The sequence below is a fragment of the Poecile atricapillus genome, chromosome 36 (genome assembly GCF_030490865.1).
Source record: "Poecile atricapillus isolate bPoeAtr1 chromosome 36, bPoeAtr1.hap1, whole genome shotgun sequence".
Classification (NCBI taxonomy): Eukaryota; Metazoa; Chordata; class Aves; order Passeriformes; family Paridae; genus Poecile; species Poecile atricapillus.
In genome coordinates, this window is record NC_081284.1 from 639,846 (window position 1) to 659,799 (window position 19,954).

The 19,954-nt window shown below is 54.2% G+C and overlaps 1 protein-coding gene across 1 annotated transcript in view; it reads right to left on the reverse strand.

The window, feature by feature from the left end:
* Positions 1–228: 228 nt before the first annotated feature.
* Positions 229–19,954, reverse strand: part of LOC131590980 (serine/threonine-protein kinase pim-1-like) — a 31,516-nt gene continuing 11,790 nt past the window's right edge. Inside the window, exons 4-9 of the mRNA XM_058861398.1 lie at positions 3,480–3,658; positions 3,073–3,205; positions 2,894–2,944; positions 2,323–2,689; positions 1,606–1,782; positions 229–251 (exon numbers count right to left, since the gene is read on the reverse strand). Coding sequence (XP_058717381.1) covers positions 229–251; positions 1,606–1,782; positions 2,323–2,689; positions 2,894–2,944; positions 3,073–3,205; positions 3,480–3,658 — 930 coding nt within the window. The remainder of the gene's footprint in view (positions 252–1,605; positions 1,783–2,322; positions 2,690–2,893; positions 2,945–3,072; positions 3,206–3,479; positions 3,659–19,954) is intronic.

Genomic DNA, 19,954 nt, shown 5'->3' on the forward strand with positions numbered 1-19,954 from the left:
CAGCCAGCCACGGCAGATCCAGCCCCTCAGCAGCTGCCCAGAGCGGGATGCTCCTGTGCCCGCTGCCATCTCCCAAAAGCTCTTGTCCCATCCATGCCAAGGAGATGAGGACCCACCTCACACCATCCGCTGCCAGAAGAAAAGCTGGTCCCAAACGATGTCCTCAGCCTTCTCCAAGGGCACGGCTCATCCACACCACAGCTGGTCCCAAGCACTTCCTGATCCAGACTAGACCCGACCAAGAACGCTTCCTTTAGAAAAACAAACAACAAATTAATGAAAATAGGTTACAGACAAAAGGGGAAAGAAGAAAATGGTAAGAAATCTTATGTCTGTCAGGAGTTTGAGGAAGGCCCAACCCCTACATTCTAGGGAAAAACCCACCCACGGGTGAGGGAAGCCCATGCTTTCTCCCTTCCCCCCTAACCTGTCTCCCAAAATCACGGTGATCCCAATGCAAAGCAGGGGAGTGGAGCAGCCCAAGCCCTTCCCTGCCTGCACAGCAAAGCAGCCGTGCTCAGGTTCTGGAGTCCCACCTGTGCTCCTGCCATGGGGGTTTGTTTGTGTTGGGCTGGCTGCCCCAGCCCCAGCCTGGGGCACGGTGGGTGCTGGGGGCTGTTGGCAGGACCAGGAGCCCACTCCCATTTCGTAACCACCCCAGCCCACACCCCCAGCCCTGCCAAAAACCAGCTGGGCAGTCACTGAAGAATCAGTTGCATCCACCCCAGCAAAGGGGAAACCTTTGGTTCCTGGCCAATGCACAAATCTGGGAGCATCCCCTGGGTCTGGACTTACCTGAAAATTCTCTGTGGAGCCTGGCTTTGAAGAAGGTGCCAGAATCAAAGTCCATCATCGCCAGCTGCCGCTGGCCAGGTGGAGGAAGTGGTTGTCATCCTTGCTGTTGTCCTCCATGTCCCCAGCAGCAGCAGCAGCCCCACCTGGTGCAGCTTCTCCAGGGGCTCCTTCTTCCCTGGGGTGACACCAGGCTGTCAGGGTTCTGCCCAGGGCCCGGCTGTCACTGAACCAGGACAAGCGAAACCAGCTCAGATGGCGGCCAGCAGTGCTGGGCAGAGCAGCTGAGCTCCAGCACAAGGGCTGCGTGTTCCCATTTGATGAGCCCTGTGCAGTGACACTGGCAGGACAAAGAAGTCTGGGTTTCTTTGCTTCTGATTGCCAGGGTATGTGTGGAGCTGTAACTTACCAGGTCCCTGCATCACTGTGCCTGTGGCTCTCTCCCTTCTTCTACGGCTGATGAATATCCTGCATCCAGGGATCACAGAACAGGTCTTCTAATGAGGGCCTGTCCAAGTAGTGCAGGGATAAACACCGCCTGATCAGATCTTGGCAATCTGGGGAGAGAAACCACAAACCACTGGTCAGTTGGAGAAGGCTCCTGTCTGCTTTGCCCCACTATACCCGTGCCCAGGCCATGCTGGATGTGCCCAGAGCTGGGCCTAAACTTTCCCATCAATTCTTTGTTTTGGAGGAGAGCAGGAGAGCAGGACATGTGCCACCTCCTCAGCAGCTGCCAGAGCGGGATGCTCACCAGCCCGCTGCTGTCTCCCAACACTGGTGTTCCCCCCGTGCCCAGAGATGAGGATCCACCTTGGGAGAGCTGTTGTGGCAGCAGGAGATGGCCCCAGCTGATGTTCCAGCCCCTCCTGAAAGGGTGCTTCCCGCAGACCATCTCATGCAGCAGGATGCCCAGGGTCCAGACGGTTGCTGCCTCGCCATGGTACCATCCGAAGTTGGTCCATTCCGGGGGTCTGTATGATCGTGTTCCTGTGGAATATGGATGGGGCTCATCAGGGGGATGCTGCTGCTCCCAGAGCCTGACCCCAGCATCCCTGGGCATGTGGGGCTACCCCAGTGGCACACGGGGTGACCCGCTGCCCTCTCGCCAGCACCTGGGACTTGTGTACAAACCCAGGGTTGGAAAAGAAGGCACTGGTGCTGGAAGACGGCAGCAGAAACCCTGGCAAGGCCTGACCATGACACACAAAGGAAAAACCCACTCACAGTGCTGGGGAAAAACCATACCCACATCCTCCCTACTGGCATTGCCCAAAAAATATTATGAACCAAGGCAAAGCAGGGAAGAAGAGCAGTCCAAGCCCATTCTCACCTGCACACCAAACCAGCTGGTGCACAGGTCCTGGCTCCCCCTCTCTGCTACCCCCACCCACAGGGGATTTTGTCAGGCTGGCTGCCCCAGCCCCAGCCCCAGTCCTGGGAGAATCCCTGCTGCCACACCCTGGGTGGGCCATGAGATGTTGGGCCAGGAGATGCTGGGACCGGGAGCCTACCTCTAGATGGGCTCACCTGCAAATTGTGTGTAAGCTGTGTCCTGCAGGTAGGTGCCACAGCCAAAGTCAATCAATTTTGCCTCGCCGGTGTCCAGATCAACCAGGATATTCTCCGGTTTGATGTCTCTGTGAAGGACCCCGCAGCTGGTGCAGTGCTTCACGGCCTCCAGAACCTGCTGGAAAAGCTCCCGCGCCTCTTCCTCGGACAGGAATATCCGTGCCCGAATGTAGCGCCGCAGGTCCTCACATCGCTCTGGGCGCTCCAGCACCATTACGATGTGCTTGGGGAGCTCAAACCATTCCAGCAGTTGCACCACACCGGAGAAGCCTGTGGACACCTTGTCCAGCAGCACAATCTCCAGTGGTGCGCTGGTGCCGTCGGGCTGCGGGAGGAACACGGTGCCGTCAGTGGGGCTGAGCCCGTGCCAGGGCTCGGGGAGCCCTCAGCCAGCCCGGGATGCTCTGCACGCCCCGCTGGCCCCACGCCCGCTCTCCCCGCAGGGCTCCCGGCGGCTCCCACCCTGCCGGGCCCCGGCTCATCCCCGCCCGGCACGCCCCGGCTTCTGCCGCTGGCCCCGCTCACTCACCAGCTCGCCCCAGTCCCGGATGCGGTTCCGTGGCACCTTTTTGATGGCCACCTGCAAGCCAAAGGGAGCAGCGGATTCAGCTCACCACCTACCGTGTCCAGCCCCATCCCACTCCTCCGCCCCCTTCGCCTTCTCCGCCCCCTCCTCCTCCTCCGCCCGCCGCTGGCTCCTCTGCTCACCGGGGCGCCATCCGAGAGCCGAGTGGCCGAGAAAACCCTGCCGAATCCGCCGCGCCCCAGCAGCGAGCCGATCCTGTAGCGCTGCTGCAGGGCCTCCTGCGCCTTCCCTGGGGAAGAGACGCGGCGGTCAGCGCTCGGCCCGGGGCCAGGAACGGCCCCCGAGCGCTCCCCGACCTCCCCGGGCCGAGCATCCGCAGGCGTCCGCTCCTTGCAACGCGACAGCGGCGGCTCGGGGCCAGCGGCCGCGCTGCCGAGCGGCGGAGCTCGGGCCGGGGAAGCCGCAGCGGAGGCGGCGGCAACGGCTGCACCGCCTGTGTCCTCCGCGGGCCCCGGGAGGAGCCGGGGCAAGGGCCGGGGCCAGGGCCGGGGCAGGGCTCGGAGCAGGCGGAGCCAAAGGGCGGTGATACCGCCCCAGCCCCAGGCACTGAGGCCCGCCCAGAAGCGCCAGTGCCAGCTCGGCCGGAGCCGGGCGGTGGCGAGAGCGGGACAGGACGCCCGGGGCCGCGGCCGGGGCCGGGGCCGGCGCCGGGGCCGTGGCCAGGAGCGGGCCGGGGGCATGTCCCGGGCGGGCAAGGGGAGAGGGATACTGGGAGAGGAGGGGGACACAGAGAAAGGGAGATCGGGAGTGGGTGAGGGACTGCGGGGGAGAGGGTGGAACAGAGGGATGGGGAGAGGAGAAGATACAGAGGAGAGATAAAGTAGTTTCTTTCGCTGCTTTCTCTTTGCGCTGCTGCTGCTGCCGCTGCCGCTGCTGCTGCCGCTGCTGCTGCTGCTGCCGCTGCAACTGAAGCACCGGGGCCGTTTGTCCGTTGCCCGCTCGGCCCTGCCCCGAGCCCCGCGCTCCCCGGGCAGCCCCTGAGCCTGGCCAAACACGGGAACTTTTCCCTGTTGAGCCAAGAGCCAGAGTCTTGATTCCTGCACAGGGGCACAGCAATGCCCTTGGCTGCTGCTGTGCCTTGTCCCTGCTGAGCGTCAAACACTGTCTGAGCACATTCCCTGGATGCAGAATTTGTACCTGACCCAAGCACTGCACTTGTGTCTCCAGCATTGCTTTCCAAGAAGAACAGGGGAAGGCAAACTGGGTGTAGCTCATGGTATTTTACAGTGTCTAAAACTTGCCAAGTCTCAGATCTTAGAGGTGAGATCCATTTGGAATGAATGGGATGGAGAAACAGTGCACGATGGAAAACGGAAACATAAAAATAAATAGAGAAAAATTGAGAAAAACATACTGGTCATTTCTTTTGGTTTTATTTTCATTTCTTTAAAAAGCTGTTTCAATTTTCCCAGAATCTTCTCCACAGTCCTGTCTGTTCTTTCCAAAAACCTGTCCTGGAGAACGACGTGCAGCTCCTGTCCCAAGATGTGCCCCCAGCTGCAGCTTCTCTTGGCTTCCCACACTGTGTGTGCAGCACAACTCTTGCAGCAAAGCAGGACAAATATTTGAAGAACTTGACAACTTGTTCTGGCTTTTCTTTGTGGACTGGGGAGTTGTGCCATTGGTACGGTTTTCATTGTTACTCTTCTACCCAAAGAAAACATGATGAGCTGCCAGGAATTGTTAGGGAATACAAGCCTGGTTGAATGTGGAGAAAGAATCTCCAGAGCCTGCAGCCAGCAGTGGAGACCTCATCATTCCAATAGCACCATGGACATCTTGAAAGTGATCTGGAACATGAAAATAGGCTGACAGAGAGAGTTTGTTTCTGTGTTCAGTTGAGATGATTCTACATCTCTTGCACTGGGAGAAATCAAGAGCACAATCAGTGGATGATAAGCACCAGATCATGATAAGCTGGACCTCTCAGTAAATGAAAGAAGGACAAAAGGACAAATGCAGGGAATGACTTGGTGAAGTTTGTGTGTAAAAAAGGTTATTTTTTCCTAATAATTCCCAATTCATTCCCTTTGCTTTTGTCCTTTTTAGCAAGCCTGTTTGCATGGCAGATTCCCCAGGAAATGAGAACCTGGAGCTTGTGGAAGTGCCTGAAAGCTGCCCTGTTCCTCTGCAGGGACACTCAGGCTGAAACAGGAGCCTGAGGCCTCTCTTGGGAAGCCTCCTCGGAGCTGGAATTTGTGCCATGCCAGGAGAGGAGGAGGGGGAGGACGATGGGAGCTGTGTGTGAGGAGCAGGAGGTTTGGACCCCAGGACATTCCGTCTGTGCCGCTGCCCCGCAATGGGCGGCCGTGCCCGGGGCTCTGGGCCTGCCCCGCGTGCGCTGAGCTCCCGACACTGCGGGAGCTGCCCGGGCTGGGCTCAGGTTCCCACTGGGACTGGGCAGCAGGCTGGGCTCCAGCTGGGATCAGCAGCAGCTGGAAATACCTCTGGGCATCTCCATTTTCTGCTGCTGTTCAGGAGAAGAAGCAATGAAGTGACAAGTTCTGGTTTTCCTTTCTCCTGGTGGATTTTTTCATTTTATTTGCCACTGCAGAGGCAATTTGTGTGATGGCCTCTGTCAGTTGATTCTATTTCAGCAGCAGCAACAACAGGGCTGTGCTTGAGCACTGCAAATGTCAGCTGTGTGGCTTTCATTCCCCTCAACTTAGTGCTCAGGGACTTGAGAGCATTTGAAGATCTGCTACTCATGATGCCTGCAACTCAAATTCAGGTGCCAAGCAGAAGAGGGACAAGAGCAGACGGGTTCTACAATTGCAAAGGCCAAGGCACCAACAGCCTCCTGCTGTCACCTCAGGGTGAGTAAAACAGAGCTGAAAACAGCGCTGGAACCCGATCCTTTCTTCCTCTGAGGGCTGGCTCAGGGCAGCAGAGGCGGGCCCTGAGGAAGCCTGAGGGCTGTTTGTGGGGGATTGTTGCTGTAGTCCAGAATTGCCCTGGAAAAAGCCCTGGGAAGCCGAGGCAGGAGCAGGTGGGAAGGGCCGGCGCTGCTGCTGCTCCTGGCCGGGAGCCCCGGCCGGGCCGGGCCGGCGCCCGCTGCGCTGCGGCTGCTGCTGCTGCCAGAGCCGGGCGGGACTCGGGGACAGGGAATGGACACGGGGGGACAGCAAAGGCCTTGGGGGCTGCAGGGGTGGTGGTGCTCGGGCCAGCGCCAGCACAGAGCTTCAGCCCGCAATGAACCCCGAGGGAAACGCTGGCGAAAGGCTCCATTCAGCCTTTCTTTACTCGGCGCTGTGAAGGGACGGAAATAAAAGGAGAACAAGCAGGGCCCGACCCCTTCTCCTTTGGGAGGAGCCCCGCGCCTGGGGCTGTGAGGGGCTGTGAGGGGAAATGAAGGGCTGTGAGGGGCTATGAGAGGTTCTACAGGGCCATGAGAAGTTCCATGGAGCTGTGAGGGGCTGTGAGGGGCCATGAGGGGCTGTGAGGGGCCATGAGGAGCCTCAGCCCTGGCAGGAGGGGGTCCCACCATGTCCCCAGGGCAGGGCAGCCGTGAGGGGCTGTGAGTGCAGACGTGGCAGCAGAGCGGGCTTGGGACACCTCTGGGAGGGGATGAGACCCTTCCCCAGCTCCAAACCACACCAAACCCAGTATTGACAGGATTTTCTGTCTTTAGAATCCACTGGCAACTGGGAGTCAAGCGTACAGTTTAATCCTGGTGGGAAAAGCAAGGCAATTTCCCCAGTGAGTGACATCCCGCCATTGTTATTAATGTTTAAGATTTAAAAGTCTTAACAATGAAAAATAATACTGAGGCATAATAATAACAAGAAATAAGGCGCCACATCCCCACACTGAACGCCACACCAAAATGACAAACCCCATTTTTCTTCACTATCAGGATGTTCATGAAAACAAATCCCATTAACTCTCTCCACCTCACATCTTCCCCACCAGATAAATGAGGCCATTTGTAGTGTTTAATACGACTTATAATTAAGAGCTGGAGGGAAGAATGGGGAGACACTCCCAATTTCCATGTCAAACCCAGCAGGCCAACTCCAAACTGGAGAGAAAGAAATTAAATGGGGGCAGAGGCTGGTCAGATGTTTCTCTAAAGGATCCCAAAATCACCTCCAAGTGAACAGGAGGGGAAAAGAAATCCCTAGAAACCACCCTGTGTGTTCAGGGACTCAGCTGTGAGGAGCTGGACAGGGACAGAGGCATCTGGAACAGTTTTGTCCTCAGGCTGAGCTTTCCAGCCGGGCCCTGAAGTCATTCAAGTGGTTTTGCAGAGAATTCCATGGTTGCCAACCACCCCTCAAGATGCGGCTCACAGGAGCACAGAACCTTTTTCAAGGTGAGGAGAGCAGAAAAAAAGTATAAGAGATGCCCAATTCAGAGCTCTGTTTAAAAACCTGGAAAATAAAAATCGGTTGAACTCTGAAGCCCAGATGTGGGCCCTGGAATCCAAGGGAAAACTGGAAAGGCTTTTTACAAGGACTGATCCTGAAGAGCTAACAGATGAGTGTGTGTGGCATTTTGAGAGGCTTCCAATTTTCTCCATTTTTCCTTGAACTGTTGAACTTGACCTTATCTTTGCCTCCTCTTGCACTAAAGGAGCCTCATTTCACCAGCTGGGAAAGCAAAGCTCATTGCTGGCCCTGGCTGCTGCTGTCCATGCAGCATTTCCATCACTCCCGTGGCCTCTTCCCTCAGGGTCCCCAGCAGCAGCTGCTGGAGCAGCACATGGAAGCTGCAGATGGAAGTGCTGCCCAGCCCAGCCTGAAGCTACACAAGGATCCTGCTGAGAGGAGCCCCAGTATTCCCTCCTGGGGCCCTGCAAACACTTGCTCATCTGTTCTGTCTGCCCCATGCAGACATTGCAGGGAACATCCTGTCTCTCCTTTGGGGCAAGGCCAGGACCCCAAATTCACACTCAGCATGCCGGATTCTGGCCCGTTTCTGCATCTGGTGAGATGGGGCTACAGCATTATCCAGAGAAACTCACTGTACTTCATCCTCCAACTTCAAACCCAGCCCTTGGAAAGGGTTTTTATAAGGACCACAAGGAATAATCCAAAGAGGATTCATTTGAAACTGTTACCCTTCATTCTCTGTTCTATTTTGTGCCATGAAACACATCTTCAATTAGACTGCAAGAATGGGGCTGAAGCCTGCAGTAACAGAACAAATCAAAGCTAGACAGATTTCCTTATGAAAACTGAAAGACATAATAAATAGCAAATGTGTTTTTCTCTTCAAAATGTTTTTCAGGTAAACATAATATGTACAAGATATGGCAAATTCACACTATGTGACTGTTTTAAAAATGGGCAAGCAGGGGTTATTTTTTGAGGAAAAGTTAATTCTACTACCAAATGAACTAGTTGAAGTTGAAGATAAATGGAAGTTAGCATTTAAAGCCTGTCCGTGGGGCCTGCACAGGGTCTCGTCCAGCTCCTTGTGGACTCCGAGGAGCAACTGGGGAGCAAGAGCTGTCACGGAGGAGGGAGAACACGTGAGTGCAGAGGAGATGCAGCATCTGAGGAGAGCTTTTTGTGTTGAGGATGCCTGCCCTTCTCCCAGTCCTCTTGTGGCTCCTGGGGGAGCTCAGAGTGCTGCACCCCTGTGGGCAGAGGGGCAGAGAGCCGGGCTGCTCCACAGCCTGTGGACATCCTCGGCATAATAAAGCAACCGAAAAATCTTCCCAGTGTGGGAGCAGCTTCACCTCAGAAACATGTGTTTGTTTGTAGTAATAGATTAGTAGTAAAGAAATAAATGAAAGAGATTTCATTTTTAATTCAGATATGTTTCACCCTTTTGCAAGGTTGTGGTCCCCTTCCTCCAGGGTCATTTCCTTTACTAACCCACTTTCTAATAGTTAGAAGGGAGTTAAGCATACCAGAAAAGGCAACAGCTCCTGTTTCAAAGGGAAGCAGCCACCACTCCAGGAAACCTGAATTGCCCCCAGGCACGTGTGTGCAATTGAAGGGTGAGCAGGTGTTGGGGACAGAGATCTCAAACCCCTTCTAAGGCTGTGAGAAACCCACAAGTGGCAAAGTATCATTGAGGGTCAACTCATGCTGAAATTCCATTCCCCGACACCCTCCAAATGGGCAGGCAGGGCTGGGCTCTGGCAGGGTTCAGTTTTGAGTGCCTTGTGTTCTATGGCATGGAAGTGATCCTGTCAATTCTTGTACTGATGAATTGCGGTATGGCTGCTGAAGGAGGAGAGGGAATCTCAGGAGACAGGAAAGTCTCTTCTTCTCCTTTCTCCCTGCAGAACCCCCTCTCCAAAGAGAAATGCCTGTGCTGGGTTTCCATGGCACCCCTTCCCTCAGCCCAGTGTCTGACCCACTGTGTGCTCTGCAGGAGCCAAAGCCAGAGCAGTCCCAATATCAGTCACCACATGGTCCCCACACAGCAGGAGAAAGCACTGCTTGCAGTGGGGCTGCTGATCTGTGACCCATCCTGGTTCCATCCACCCCACTCCTCTCAGCCACAGACACCAGAAGGATCCCAGGAAAGCCACAGTGCTATACCAGATGCCAGGAGCACTCCCTGCTGTGGCCTCAGGGATGCTGGGTGACCTCGTTGATGAGCATCTCTGGCTGGTGATGGAATGTGTGGATGGAGGCCCTTGACAGGAGGTTGTTTGAGACACGTGTGGGGCTGAAGGAGAGATGGCAGCTGTCAGTCGGGAGGGCAGGGACCCCACTTGTGAGTCCATTGCCTTGGACACCCTCAGCCACAGGATGTCCAAGAAGTCACACAAGGCTTTGGCACTCTCAGCCTTCTTTTCCCCCAAGTTCCTGCTTTCTGTACATTTACAGCAGAGAACCTTGTTTGTTTTTAGAACTAGAACAAAGATCCCAGAGGGAACAAGCCTTGCTGGTTTTAGTCAGAAGCATCAGTGACCAAAACTTGTAATTCATTGTGGGGTGTCCTCATTTGCTGCATTTTCTGAGTTCCTCTTGGATCCTTTGGAGGGCAATAGGTTGTGCCCTCTGAGGATCCTTTGTGCTCCTTGGTGACCCAGGAGAACCTTCCAGGTGGTTTTTGGGTGAGCTGCTGCTGTGATGTCACAGGAACGTTGCCGTGTCCTTGTGGTGTTCCCGTTGCTGTGAGGCACAGAGGCCTCGGTGTCAGAGCGGCTCTGGGTGCCTGCTCATTGCCTGAAGATCCCCCTGCCTGAGGCATTCTCAGCAGCCAGTCCAGTCCAGCCCCTGACGGGTGTCCTTCTGTCCTGGCAGGGGGACAGACAGTCTGCAGACATGTGCAGCACAGCCAAAATGATCCAGCAAGTGGTTGCTGCAGTTTGCACTCTGGACACTGGGGCTTCTTATGTGTATTTTTTAACCCACTCGGCCCCTAAGTCAAGGATTTCCCCAGGTGCACCATATGTGCCTTTGGGATTGCTGTGGGCTTTCTGTTCTTCCTTTGGAATGGAGGTGATTTTGAAAGAAAATTGCCATTAAGATGCCATTTGTATTGGGAGAGTTCCTGCCAACAGCTTCTTAAAAAAGGGTTTGTTTCTAGCCAGCAGGGTGTGCACAGCATTTGGAATGGAGCCTGGGGGTGTTCTGTTCCCTAAGAGGAGAGCCTGTGGCAGCGGACCCTGGCACTCCCTCCATTTGCTGGTCCAGCCAAAAACTGGACACAGCCTAATATTTTGTGCTGTGTGATCCAAAAGGACTGTGGCTCCAGGAGGGAAATTGTGAAAGGAAAATGCTCTCTTGGCATTGACTTGTTGTGTGGGAGTTTCCAGCACAGGCAGCTTTTTCTCCTAACAGCGTCTGGTTCAGGTGAAGGTCACCTCACACATGGATACTGCAAAGCTCCTTCTTCAGTGAGTGGGAAAGGAACCTGTGGTGTTCAGAGATCCCAGTTGCTCCCTTTCAACACCAGTATGAGCCCAGTAAGCTCCAGTATGATCCTTGTCACATGCCAGCACTCCCAGGATGGTCCCAGTTGCCTCTGGCTAGATCAACCCAGTCAGTCCCAGTATGATGCCATTTGCCCCTAGCGTACTCTCAGTTGCTCCCAGTTAGCCCCAGTATGGGGGATGATGTGCAATGTATGTTGCCAGTCACTCTCAGATACTCCCAGTATGAGTCCAGTCACTCCCAGTATAATCCAAAGATGGATGGATGGGAGGCCTCATGGAATCATGGAGACCATTGTGACACTCTAGGGCCCCATGGAACCGTGGTGACACCAAGTTGGCTGGGAGTGTTGATGTGCTGCAGGGTAGGAGGGCTCTGCACAGGGACCTGGACAGGCTGGATCCAGGGGCCAAACCCAACAAGGTGGGGTTTAACAAGTTCAAGTGCCGGGTCCTGCACCTTGGTCACAACAACCCCTGCAGCGCTCCAGGCTGGAAACAGAGTGGCTGGACAGCAGGCAGGCAGAAGGGGACCTGGGGCACTGATGGACAGCAGGCTGGGTGTGAGCCATCAGTGTGCCCAGGTGGCCAAGGAGGCCAATGGCTCCTGGCCTGGATCAGGAACAGTGTGGCTAGCAGGACTAGGGCAGGGATTCTTCCCCTGTGCATGGCACTGGTTGAGCTCCATCTCGAGTGCTGTGTCCAGTTCTGGGCCCCCAATTTATGAAGGACATGGAGGGGCTGGAGCTCTGCCTGCACAGGAGGGGCTTCACACCTGGGAGCCCTGCCCTGAGGGCAGAAGCTGTGCTGGGGGGACAGGAAAGAGGGGGCTTGTTCAGAGGGAGGGGCTGCACTGCAGGGGCTCCTATGGACATCTCTAAACTCTCTCTGCCACAGGATTGCTGGGCTTTTGTTTACTCTCCTTCCCTGATCTTCTCTCTGCTTCCTGGAGATTTTCCTCCTGCAGGTGTTTCCCTGTGGCTGATCTCTACCTGCCAGCACCCACAGATCCCAAATCTCTGTGCACTCTCCTTGCCCTGACAGAACCCTGCCTGTTTGCAGGGCTCTGGCTGGGGGCAGGTTCTGTTTGCAGCTTGGAGAAAGGACAGCTCAGACTAAGGCTGATGGTTCCAGCAAAGGTGATGCTGGTGCTGTCAATGGGCAGAGTGGCTCAATGCATATTGTGAATCTCCCGTGAGCCTATTGATCACCAAAAGTAACAGTTTGGATGTCTCAGGCACTTGTCAAAATTCATAATACCTTTAGTATTTGTCCCCCACCTCGCTGCCTTTCTCCAATGGTAGGAAACTGAATACAAAGTCTTAAGAAATGTCCTCATTTTTATCAAAATCCTTGTCTTGGAAATATTCTATGAGTGATCAGAAGCCCTCAGCATGTCAGAGCTTCATGAGCCTTCACCTCCCCTACACCACAAATACTCAGAGTTGTACTCACAGGGTCTGTAGGCACTGGCATGTTCCAGCTTTAGGAGATGACTCCAGGAGCTGCAGCTGCATTGTTCTGCAGCCAGAGGCTTCCTGTGTCAAGGGCTGGGAGGGATTGTGCCCCAGGCACTTCTCAGCACCTTCCCAGCCCTGACTGATTGAAGCTCTCTGTGCCTCTGGGCTGTGCCTGGGATGGCTGCAGGCAGTGCCCCAGTCCTGCTGGGCTGGGAGAAGAGCTGCTGAGCAAGAGAAATGTGCTTTTGAAGCTTTTCCTAGTTTTCAGGATCATCCTCTGTGCCAGGAGCCTGGCCCAGCTCAGCAGCACAGACACAGCAGCAGGACTTTAATGACCCTCTTGGGGCTTTGTGCTGAGGCCCTGAACATCAGTCCCTGAGAGGGAGGGAAAGAAACTGCTCAAGAAGTCCAAGCCAGAATCCAACTCCAAAGTTACTTTTCCTTTTAATGGGTCCCACTGAGGGACATAAATGAGAAAGTGTCCCCAGGCTCCAGGCAGAGCAGAGAACTGGACACACTGATGACAGGTGGGGACAAAGAGAAGCCAAGTCTTGGTGCCCTGGGCCACAGCAGCCTCTGTGCCACCAAGGGCTGTGAGGAGACACCTTGTCCTGAGGCCCTGGGGCCTCCTGGCACAGCCCCAGCAAGGCTGGCCACTGTCACCCCCTTGGCCTGCCCTCAGCATCCCCCCTAGCCCACATGCCAGTGGCCTCAGGGATCTGCTGGAAGGAGTCCCTGGGGAGCCTTGCTCAGGAATGGCCCTGGGGGACTCCTTCATGCTCCCAGGGACTGCAGCTTTTTCAAAGCACTTTGGCTTTTGCTTTTGCCTTGGAGTGTCTGAGAGGTTTGTGCAATCATGATCTCCAATTATCTGCTCTAATTAGTCTCTTGAGAGGCTTTGTCATTAACAACACTCAGTGGGGCTCATTAATGCTTCAAGGTACTTCAGGTTCTTAAGGTACTTTCCTTTTTCATTCCCACTTCTGAGAAAACTTCTTGTGAGAAGTTTGTGCAATCATGGCCTCAATTATCTGCTTTAATGAGACCCTTGGGAGTTTTGCATTGACACTCAGTGGGGCTCATCAATACTTTGAGATACTCAGGGGTTTTTCAGGGACTTTGGATTTTCCTTTCCACACTGAGTCTCTCCTGAGAGGTTTTTGTGCAATCCTGGCCTCCAGTTCTGTCCTCCAAGGAGTCCATGAGGAGCCTCTGTTTGGGATGGACTTCAGTGGCACCCATTAATGACTTGAGAAACTTTGGGTTTTTCTTCTGACTTCGACTCCTGGATAGGTTTGTGCAATCTCCTCTCAGGCCCTGAGGTTCAAGGTCTCAGCTCCAAATGCACCACAGGGATCATTAGGATGAAGCAAGTCCTAACAAACCATTGCTGTGCCTTGATTTCCCTCTAGTCTGGTGCAGTTCTTAGGAAAGTTTCCTACAATAGTTATGGAGAAATAGTTCAATGAGCTTCTAAGAAATACGTGTTCCTATTTTAAAAGGTGTCCTTTTTTTTACTGTTCTCTTTGGAGCAGAGGGGATTGCAGCATTCAGTGATGGATATTGATCCAGGGTCTCTCCTAAGAACGTCTGGCCAGGTCAGAGAAGCTGTGTCTTGAGGTCTGACCCAGTGTGGACAACCTTGCTCCACATTCCCCAGTCCCATCCTGTCTCTCCTCACTCCCCAGGGACCTGCTTTGCTCACACAAATGGCTGCACTCAGGCAAAGAGGGGTTTTCCTTCTTTGATTTTAGCAATCTAAAACTCCTGAGTTTCCCCATGGAAAACAGACACCCTCCTCAAGCGTGTGCCAAGCACAAGGTGCCACCAAGGAACTTCCCCTTCCCCAAGGCAGAACCATGCAAGGAATGTTTCAGACACACGGGAAGTTCTACAAGAAACACAAAGCCAGAGTTGGTTGAAGGCAGAATTAGAGCAGCTGCTGAAGGACAGACAAGCTTTGAACTCCTTGCAGCTGAAAGCACCAAGTGGGTTGTTGGGAGGTGTGTGAGTGAGCCAAGAGTGAGGGAAGGGAAATGCAGAGAGCCCTGGAAGTGTTTCTGTGCAGACAGGCTGTGGGGAAGGGCACTGCAGAGCTGCCCTGGGCCAGCTGTGAGGGTGGATTATCATCCCAACCTGCCCTGGGCCATTGCAAGGGGCTGTTGCCATGGACACTGCACTGACCCCACTGCTGGGTTTGGGTGCCATGGCAATCCCCATCCGATTTGGAAACTTGAATCAAGTTATTTCCAGAGGTTTGGCTTGTTAAGGTGTTCTGAATATTAGTGAGCCTTGGGGCACTGAATTCCTGACCTGAAGAGCTGAAGGCTGAACAAGCCTCTGGAGAAGTAAAAGGCAGCAGCAGTAGCAGCCTCCAAGTTGCTGAGGATGTCAGCAGCCCCCACTGAGGCCATCCCAGCCCAGAGACCCTGGGGGAATGGGCAGACAAGGAGAGCGTCCCTGGGGCTGGGGAAGCAGAACTCAGAGGCACCAGCGGCTCCAGGTGGGAAATGGAGTGTGGAATGGGGCTGTGAAAGCCCTGCCTGGGCTCTGCCAAGCAGGACAGACAAAGCCTGAGCCCCATCCCCCAAACAACTCTCTCAAGGAGATTTAAAAGGAATTACATTTGTTTGTGTCCTCTGAGTTGGATGCACTGGAGAAATACTGATAAGAGATCTTCAAGAGGTCAAAACCAGAAAACAGTCCTTATTGGTAAATCAGAGAAGGTTTGACAAATGGTTTAATATGACATTCAATCAACAAAAAAACATTTCTCAAAGCATTAATTTGGCCCATTCAACCTCACAAACTATAAACCCATTCAATTTTAAGTTAATCCAAATTTGCAAGAGGACAGAAATAGAAAAAGAAGACACAAAAAGAGAGAAAGACAAAGAAGATACAGAGAAGCACACACACATCTACCAACTCCTGGATTCCAGCAGTGTTCAGAGAGAAATCCCAAGAGGAGGTAGGGTCAAGATGTGTGCTTGCCTTGTGGTCAGCCTTAAATACACCTTGGTCTTCCTGAGCCCATTCCCCAGATGGGATTTTCAATCATTTGGTCACTCAGGAGCTGGGCTGAGGGTTCCAGAGGTGAGTGTGGAGCATTGCCTTTGGTGTGCCAGGGACTGGCAGACAGTGCTGGGCTGGGATAGAGGCTCTGGTGGGATTGGGATTCCAGGGCAGTGCAGTGCTGGGGTTACAGGGCTGGACAAGGCTGGATCTGCCCCTTCCTCCCCTTTGAAACACAAAATGTTTCCAGCCAACAATCTCCTCCAGTCTCTCATAACAGGCAACGTTGGAGGTGGAATCCCAATTTTGGTCACGAGCACCTAGCTGAGATGGACAATTCTTTTCCATAGGAAGGAAAGCACAGAGGCCCAGGGTTTGGAAAGCAGGTGAGAGCTGGACATCAGGAGGCCAAGGCCAGCCCGACTTGTCAGTAATGGCAGAATTTGTCTGGGAGCAGTCTTTGGATCAAGGGAATGTTGGAGGTGGAATCCAAATTTTGGCCATGGATGCCTGGAGAAGCAGGACAGTTCTTTCCCACAGGAAGGAACTCACAGTGCCTTCCCCAGTGTTTCAGTAGCAGATGAGAAGAGACCCTCAACATGTCAAGGTCAGTTGGACCAGTCAGGTGGCCCCTGGGAGGCCAAAGCAGCCAGACCCGTTCTGTGTTCCCTTGATTTTATGGGGCCCCATAGAGTCACAATGGACCCTTCCTTCAATGGGGCCCTGCAGTGTCATAATGGTGCTGTGATTCCATGGGATCCAGCAGTGTCATGGTGGAGCACTGATTATAAGAAGACCTGCGGTGTCACAGTGGACTCTTGATTCCATGGAGTTGTCCCAATGGCCTCAAGATCCATCAGGCCCTGCAGTGTCACAATGGTCCCAGCGATTCCATGTGGCCTTGCAGTGTCACAATGGTGTCTGTGGTCCCACAGGCCCCTCAATGTCTCGTGACTCCTCTGTTCCATGAGGCCTGAAATGTCACAATGGACCTTGGCGATTTGCAGTGTCACAAAGGTCTCCTTTGGCTCCACAGTGTCACCATGGACCACTGATTACAGGAGGCCCCTCAATATCACAATGGACCTTTGGTTCTGTGTAGCCCTGCAGTGTCACAAAGGCCTCTTGGTTTCACGAGGCCCCACAGTATCCCAATGGTCCTCTTGGTTCTGTGGGGACCACAATGGTCTCACTGTTCCATGAGGCCCCACAGTGTCACAATGCTTTGTTTATTTCACGGTGCCCCACAGTGTCACAGATGTCCCTTGGTTCCATGGGGCCCTGTGCTGGTGCATTCCCCCCTCCCCTTCTCAGGCCGCCCTGCCAGCTGAGAAATGCTCCTTGGGCCTGGGCCTTGGCCAACAGCCCCTGGGCTCAGCTCCTGTGCAGCTCATCAGAAACACTGTCTGCTCCCAGGCACTGCTGCTGCCAACCAGCTCCTGCTTGCTTCAGGAGCAGCCCTGGGAACTGTTTCTGTTCCCTCCGTGGCACAACATCCCTGTTCTCAGCCTTGCAAAGAAAGCTGTTGATGCCAAGTGCGGCCAGGATGAAACATTGCTGTGCCTGAAGCCCCTCTCTTGGGGCCCTACAAACAGCGCTCCAAAAGGAGCCCCTTGCAGCTCTCCTGGGCCAGCCACCTCCCTCGGAGTGGGGCCTCTGCGAGCCGGGAACTCTCCCGTTTGCTGCACTCGGGGCATCCCCGAACAACGACGGAGCCTGGGCCGATCCCCGCACTCCTCCAGGCTCAGCCCTTCGCCCGCTGGGGAGATGCCAAAGCATCCGCAGGGAGCATTTCCCTGCCCTGCAGGGCAATTTCTCACAGCTGCCTTGCACTGCCTCTTTGTGCCTGTGTGCACACACCAGCGCTGTGCCCTGGCAAATGTGGCAGAAATGCTGCTCTCAGAGGGGCTGGGGTGCCTTGGAGATCTGAGTCAGTCAGGCCTGTGAGTGAGGGTAAGTCACCAGGTATAAACTAAGTTCAATGCTGCCTAGTCTTGCTCTTTGCTAAGTTTAATATAAGTTATAAGCTAAGTTGAATATTGTTAAGGGTTATCCCTCTGTTAAATCAAAAAGTCATAGGTTCTAAGTTAGGTTAAATATAGTAAATACAGCTCTTTTGCTAAATTGTGACATTTGTGCTATCAGTTAAGGTTGAGGTATAAGTGAAGTCCTGTTAAGTTTGAGCTCTGTAAAGCGTCTAGGCTGTATTCCTTTTATCTTTGCCCTCACTGTCCTCTTGTCACACACACACACACACACACACACACACACACACACACACACACACGCACAAGCACACGGACAGTTCTGGGTTCATTTCTGGTTTAGTTGCCTGGATTTTGTTTGGTTTTGTTGTTGCTTTGTTTCCTTGCTGTGCCTGAAGTGTCCAGTCAGGAGCAGAGTGACTCTTGCCAAGGAACTTTGTGCTGCTGGTGCTTAATATTAAATCTGGTTTTTGCTGCTCCCTTGCTGGGGATTTTTTAAGTGCTCTCAAGCCCTTGTTGGTGACAGGGTGAAGGAGCCCTGGCCCAGGCTCTGGCCCTGGGGGACACGGGGACGCTGCCGGGGAGGTCCCTGTCCCCCTGTGCCAGACCCCACTGCCCTTGCAATGTCCCACAGCCATTCTCTGATGCCACAGCCCCTCTGAGGTGGCAGAACCCACTCTGATGTCACAGCCTTCTCTCTGACATCACACACTCTTCTCTGTGATGTCACAGGGAACACTGTGATGTCACACAGCTACTCTGTGATGTCACAGTCCGCTGTATGATGTCACATCACTGCCATGTGACCTCACAGCCTGTTCTGTGATGTCTCACAACCAACCAGTGATTTCACAGCCCAACCTGTCGTGGCTTTGTGATGTCATCCAGCAACTCTGTGATGTCACAACCTGCTCTGTGATGTCACAACCCTCTCTATGATGACATACATTCAACCTCTGGTGTCATAGTAATGTCTGTGATGTCACAACCTACTAAGTGATATCACCCAGCCCACACTGTGATGTCATACAGCCACACTCTGATGTCACACCCCAATTTCTGATGTCACAGAATCCCCTCTCTGATGCTGTAGCTGCTCAGTGACCTCACACAACAAACTCTGTGATGTCACAGCCACATCTGTGACCTCACACAACCCACTCGGAGCTGTCACACAGCCCCTTTCTGACATCCCAGCTGCTCTGGGGCTCCAGGACACAGCCACAGAGGTGCCGCTGTGACACAGCCCCCTCTGGCACATCCCACAGCCCCTGCCAGTGCTGAGCCCCTGGGAGCTCTGTCTGGGCCTGCTCGTGTCCCTGAGCTGCCCTGGCAGGGCCCCAGCCCTGCTGGGCTGTGCTCAGGAGCTGCTCCTGGCCAGAGCTGTCTCTCTGCAGCGCTGCCCTTGCCAGGAGCTGCCTCTGGGCCAGGAGCCCGGCCCAGCTCAGCAGCACAGACACAGCACCAGCACTTTCATCACCCTCTTGAGCCTTTGGGGCTCTTTGCATCACACTCAGTCCCTCAGAGTGTGCTCTACAAAACTTGTCGAGAACTCAAAATCAGATGGAAACACTGAAGTTTCTTGTAGTTGAAATGAGAGACATGAGTGAGAAAGCGTCCCCAGGTTCCAGGTAGAGAAGAAGACTGGAGGCCCTGATGACAGCTGGGGACAAGCAAGGGAAAGGTGTCTCTGGTGCTGAGCAAAGCTGGATGTGTTTCAGGAATGCCAAGGGCTGAGCCCCAGCCCCTGGCAAGGCAGATGCTGTCCCTCCCTCATTGCTCAGGGCTCTTCCCGGGCCACTGGCATGTGGGGATGTGCAATGCCAAGGGCAGCACCATGGGGCGGCCCCTGCCAGGCTGCTGAGCAGGGACAAGGAGGCAATGAGGCCCCAGGGCTGCCAGGGTCACTTGTCCCCTGCTGGCCTCAGGCCCAGGGACAGCAGCCATGGCCAAAGGGCTGCACAAGTTGCCTCTGGCAGGGCCTTGCCACTGCTGCCCATCCCTGTGCCCTCTCCAGCCCAGGCTGCCCTACGGTGTCCATGCCCTGCGCCTCTGTCCCTGCAGGCTGTCGTCATCTCCCGGCTGCCCCACCTCGCTGGCCCCTTCCTTTGCTGACAGCTCTGCGTCCTGCCTGCCTCTGCCTGGCCACACAAAGCCTTGGGCTGCTCCAGACTCCTTTTGGGGGATGTGTTGCACCACAGCCCTGTCCTAGGACAGATATTCCTTTCTCCTGGTCTCCACTCTGGGCCTCCACAGCTGCACTTGGCATCAATTCTTTCTTTCTCTGGCTGTTTTCCACTATGTCAAAAGGATCCACCATCTCTGAAAGTGCTCTCTAAACTGTCCCATGGCTCTCCTCCACTGTCCTCAGTCTCCACCCCACAGAGCACACAGCTCCTTTGTCCCTAGAGAGTGGTCACGTGCCTGAGGCCTCCAGACCCCACCTTGGGAGATCTCTGGGCCTTCTCCAAGGTGTTTTCAAATTAAAACATTCTACTCATAGTCTAAGAAAATCACAAGAGTACAGGGCCAGCCCATCTTCTCTATTGTGGCTTCTTTTGTCTGGGAACAATCACAGGATAGACGGAATTTTGGTGGCCAAATTCTAATTTTGGCCATGGTCCCTGGACGAGATGGCTGGTTATTTTCCTTAGAATGGAAGGAACAGAGCCCAACTCTTTCCCAGGCTGATGCAAGGTGA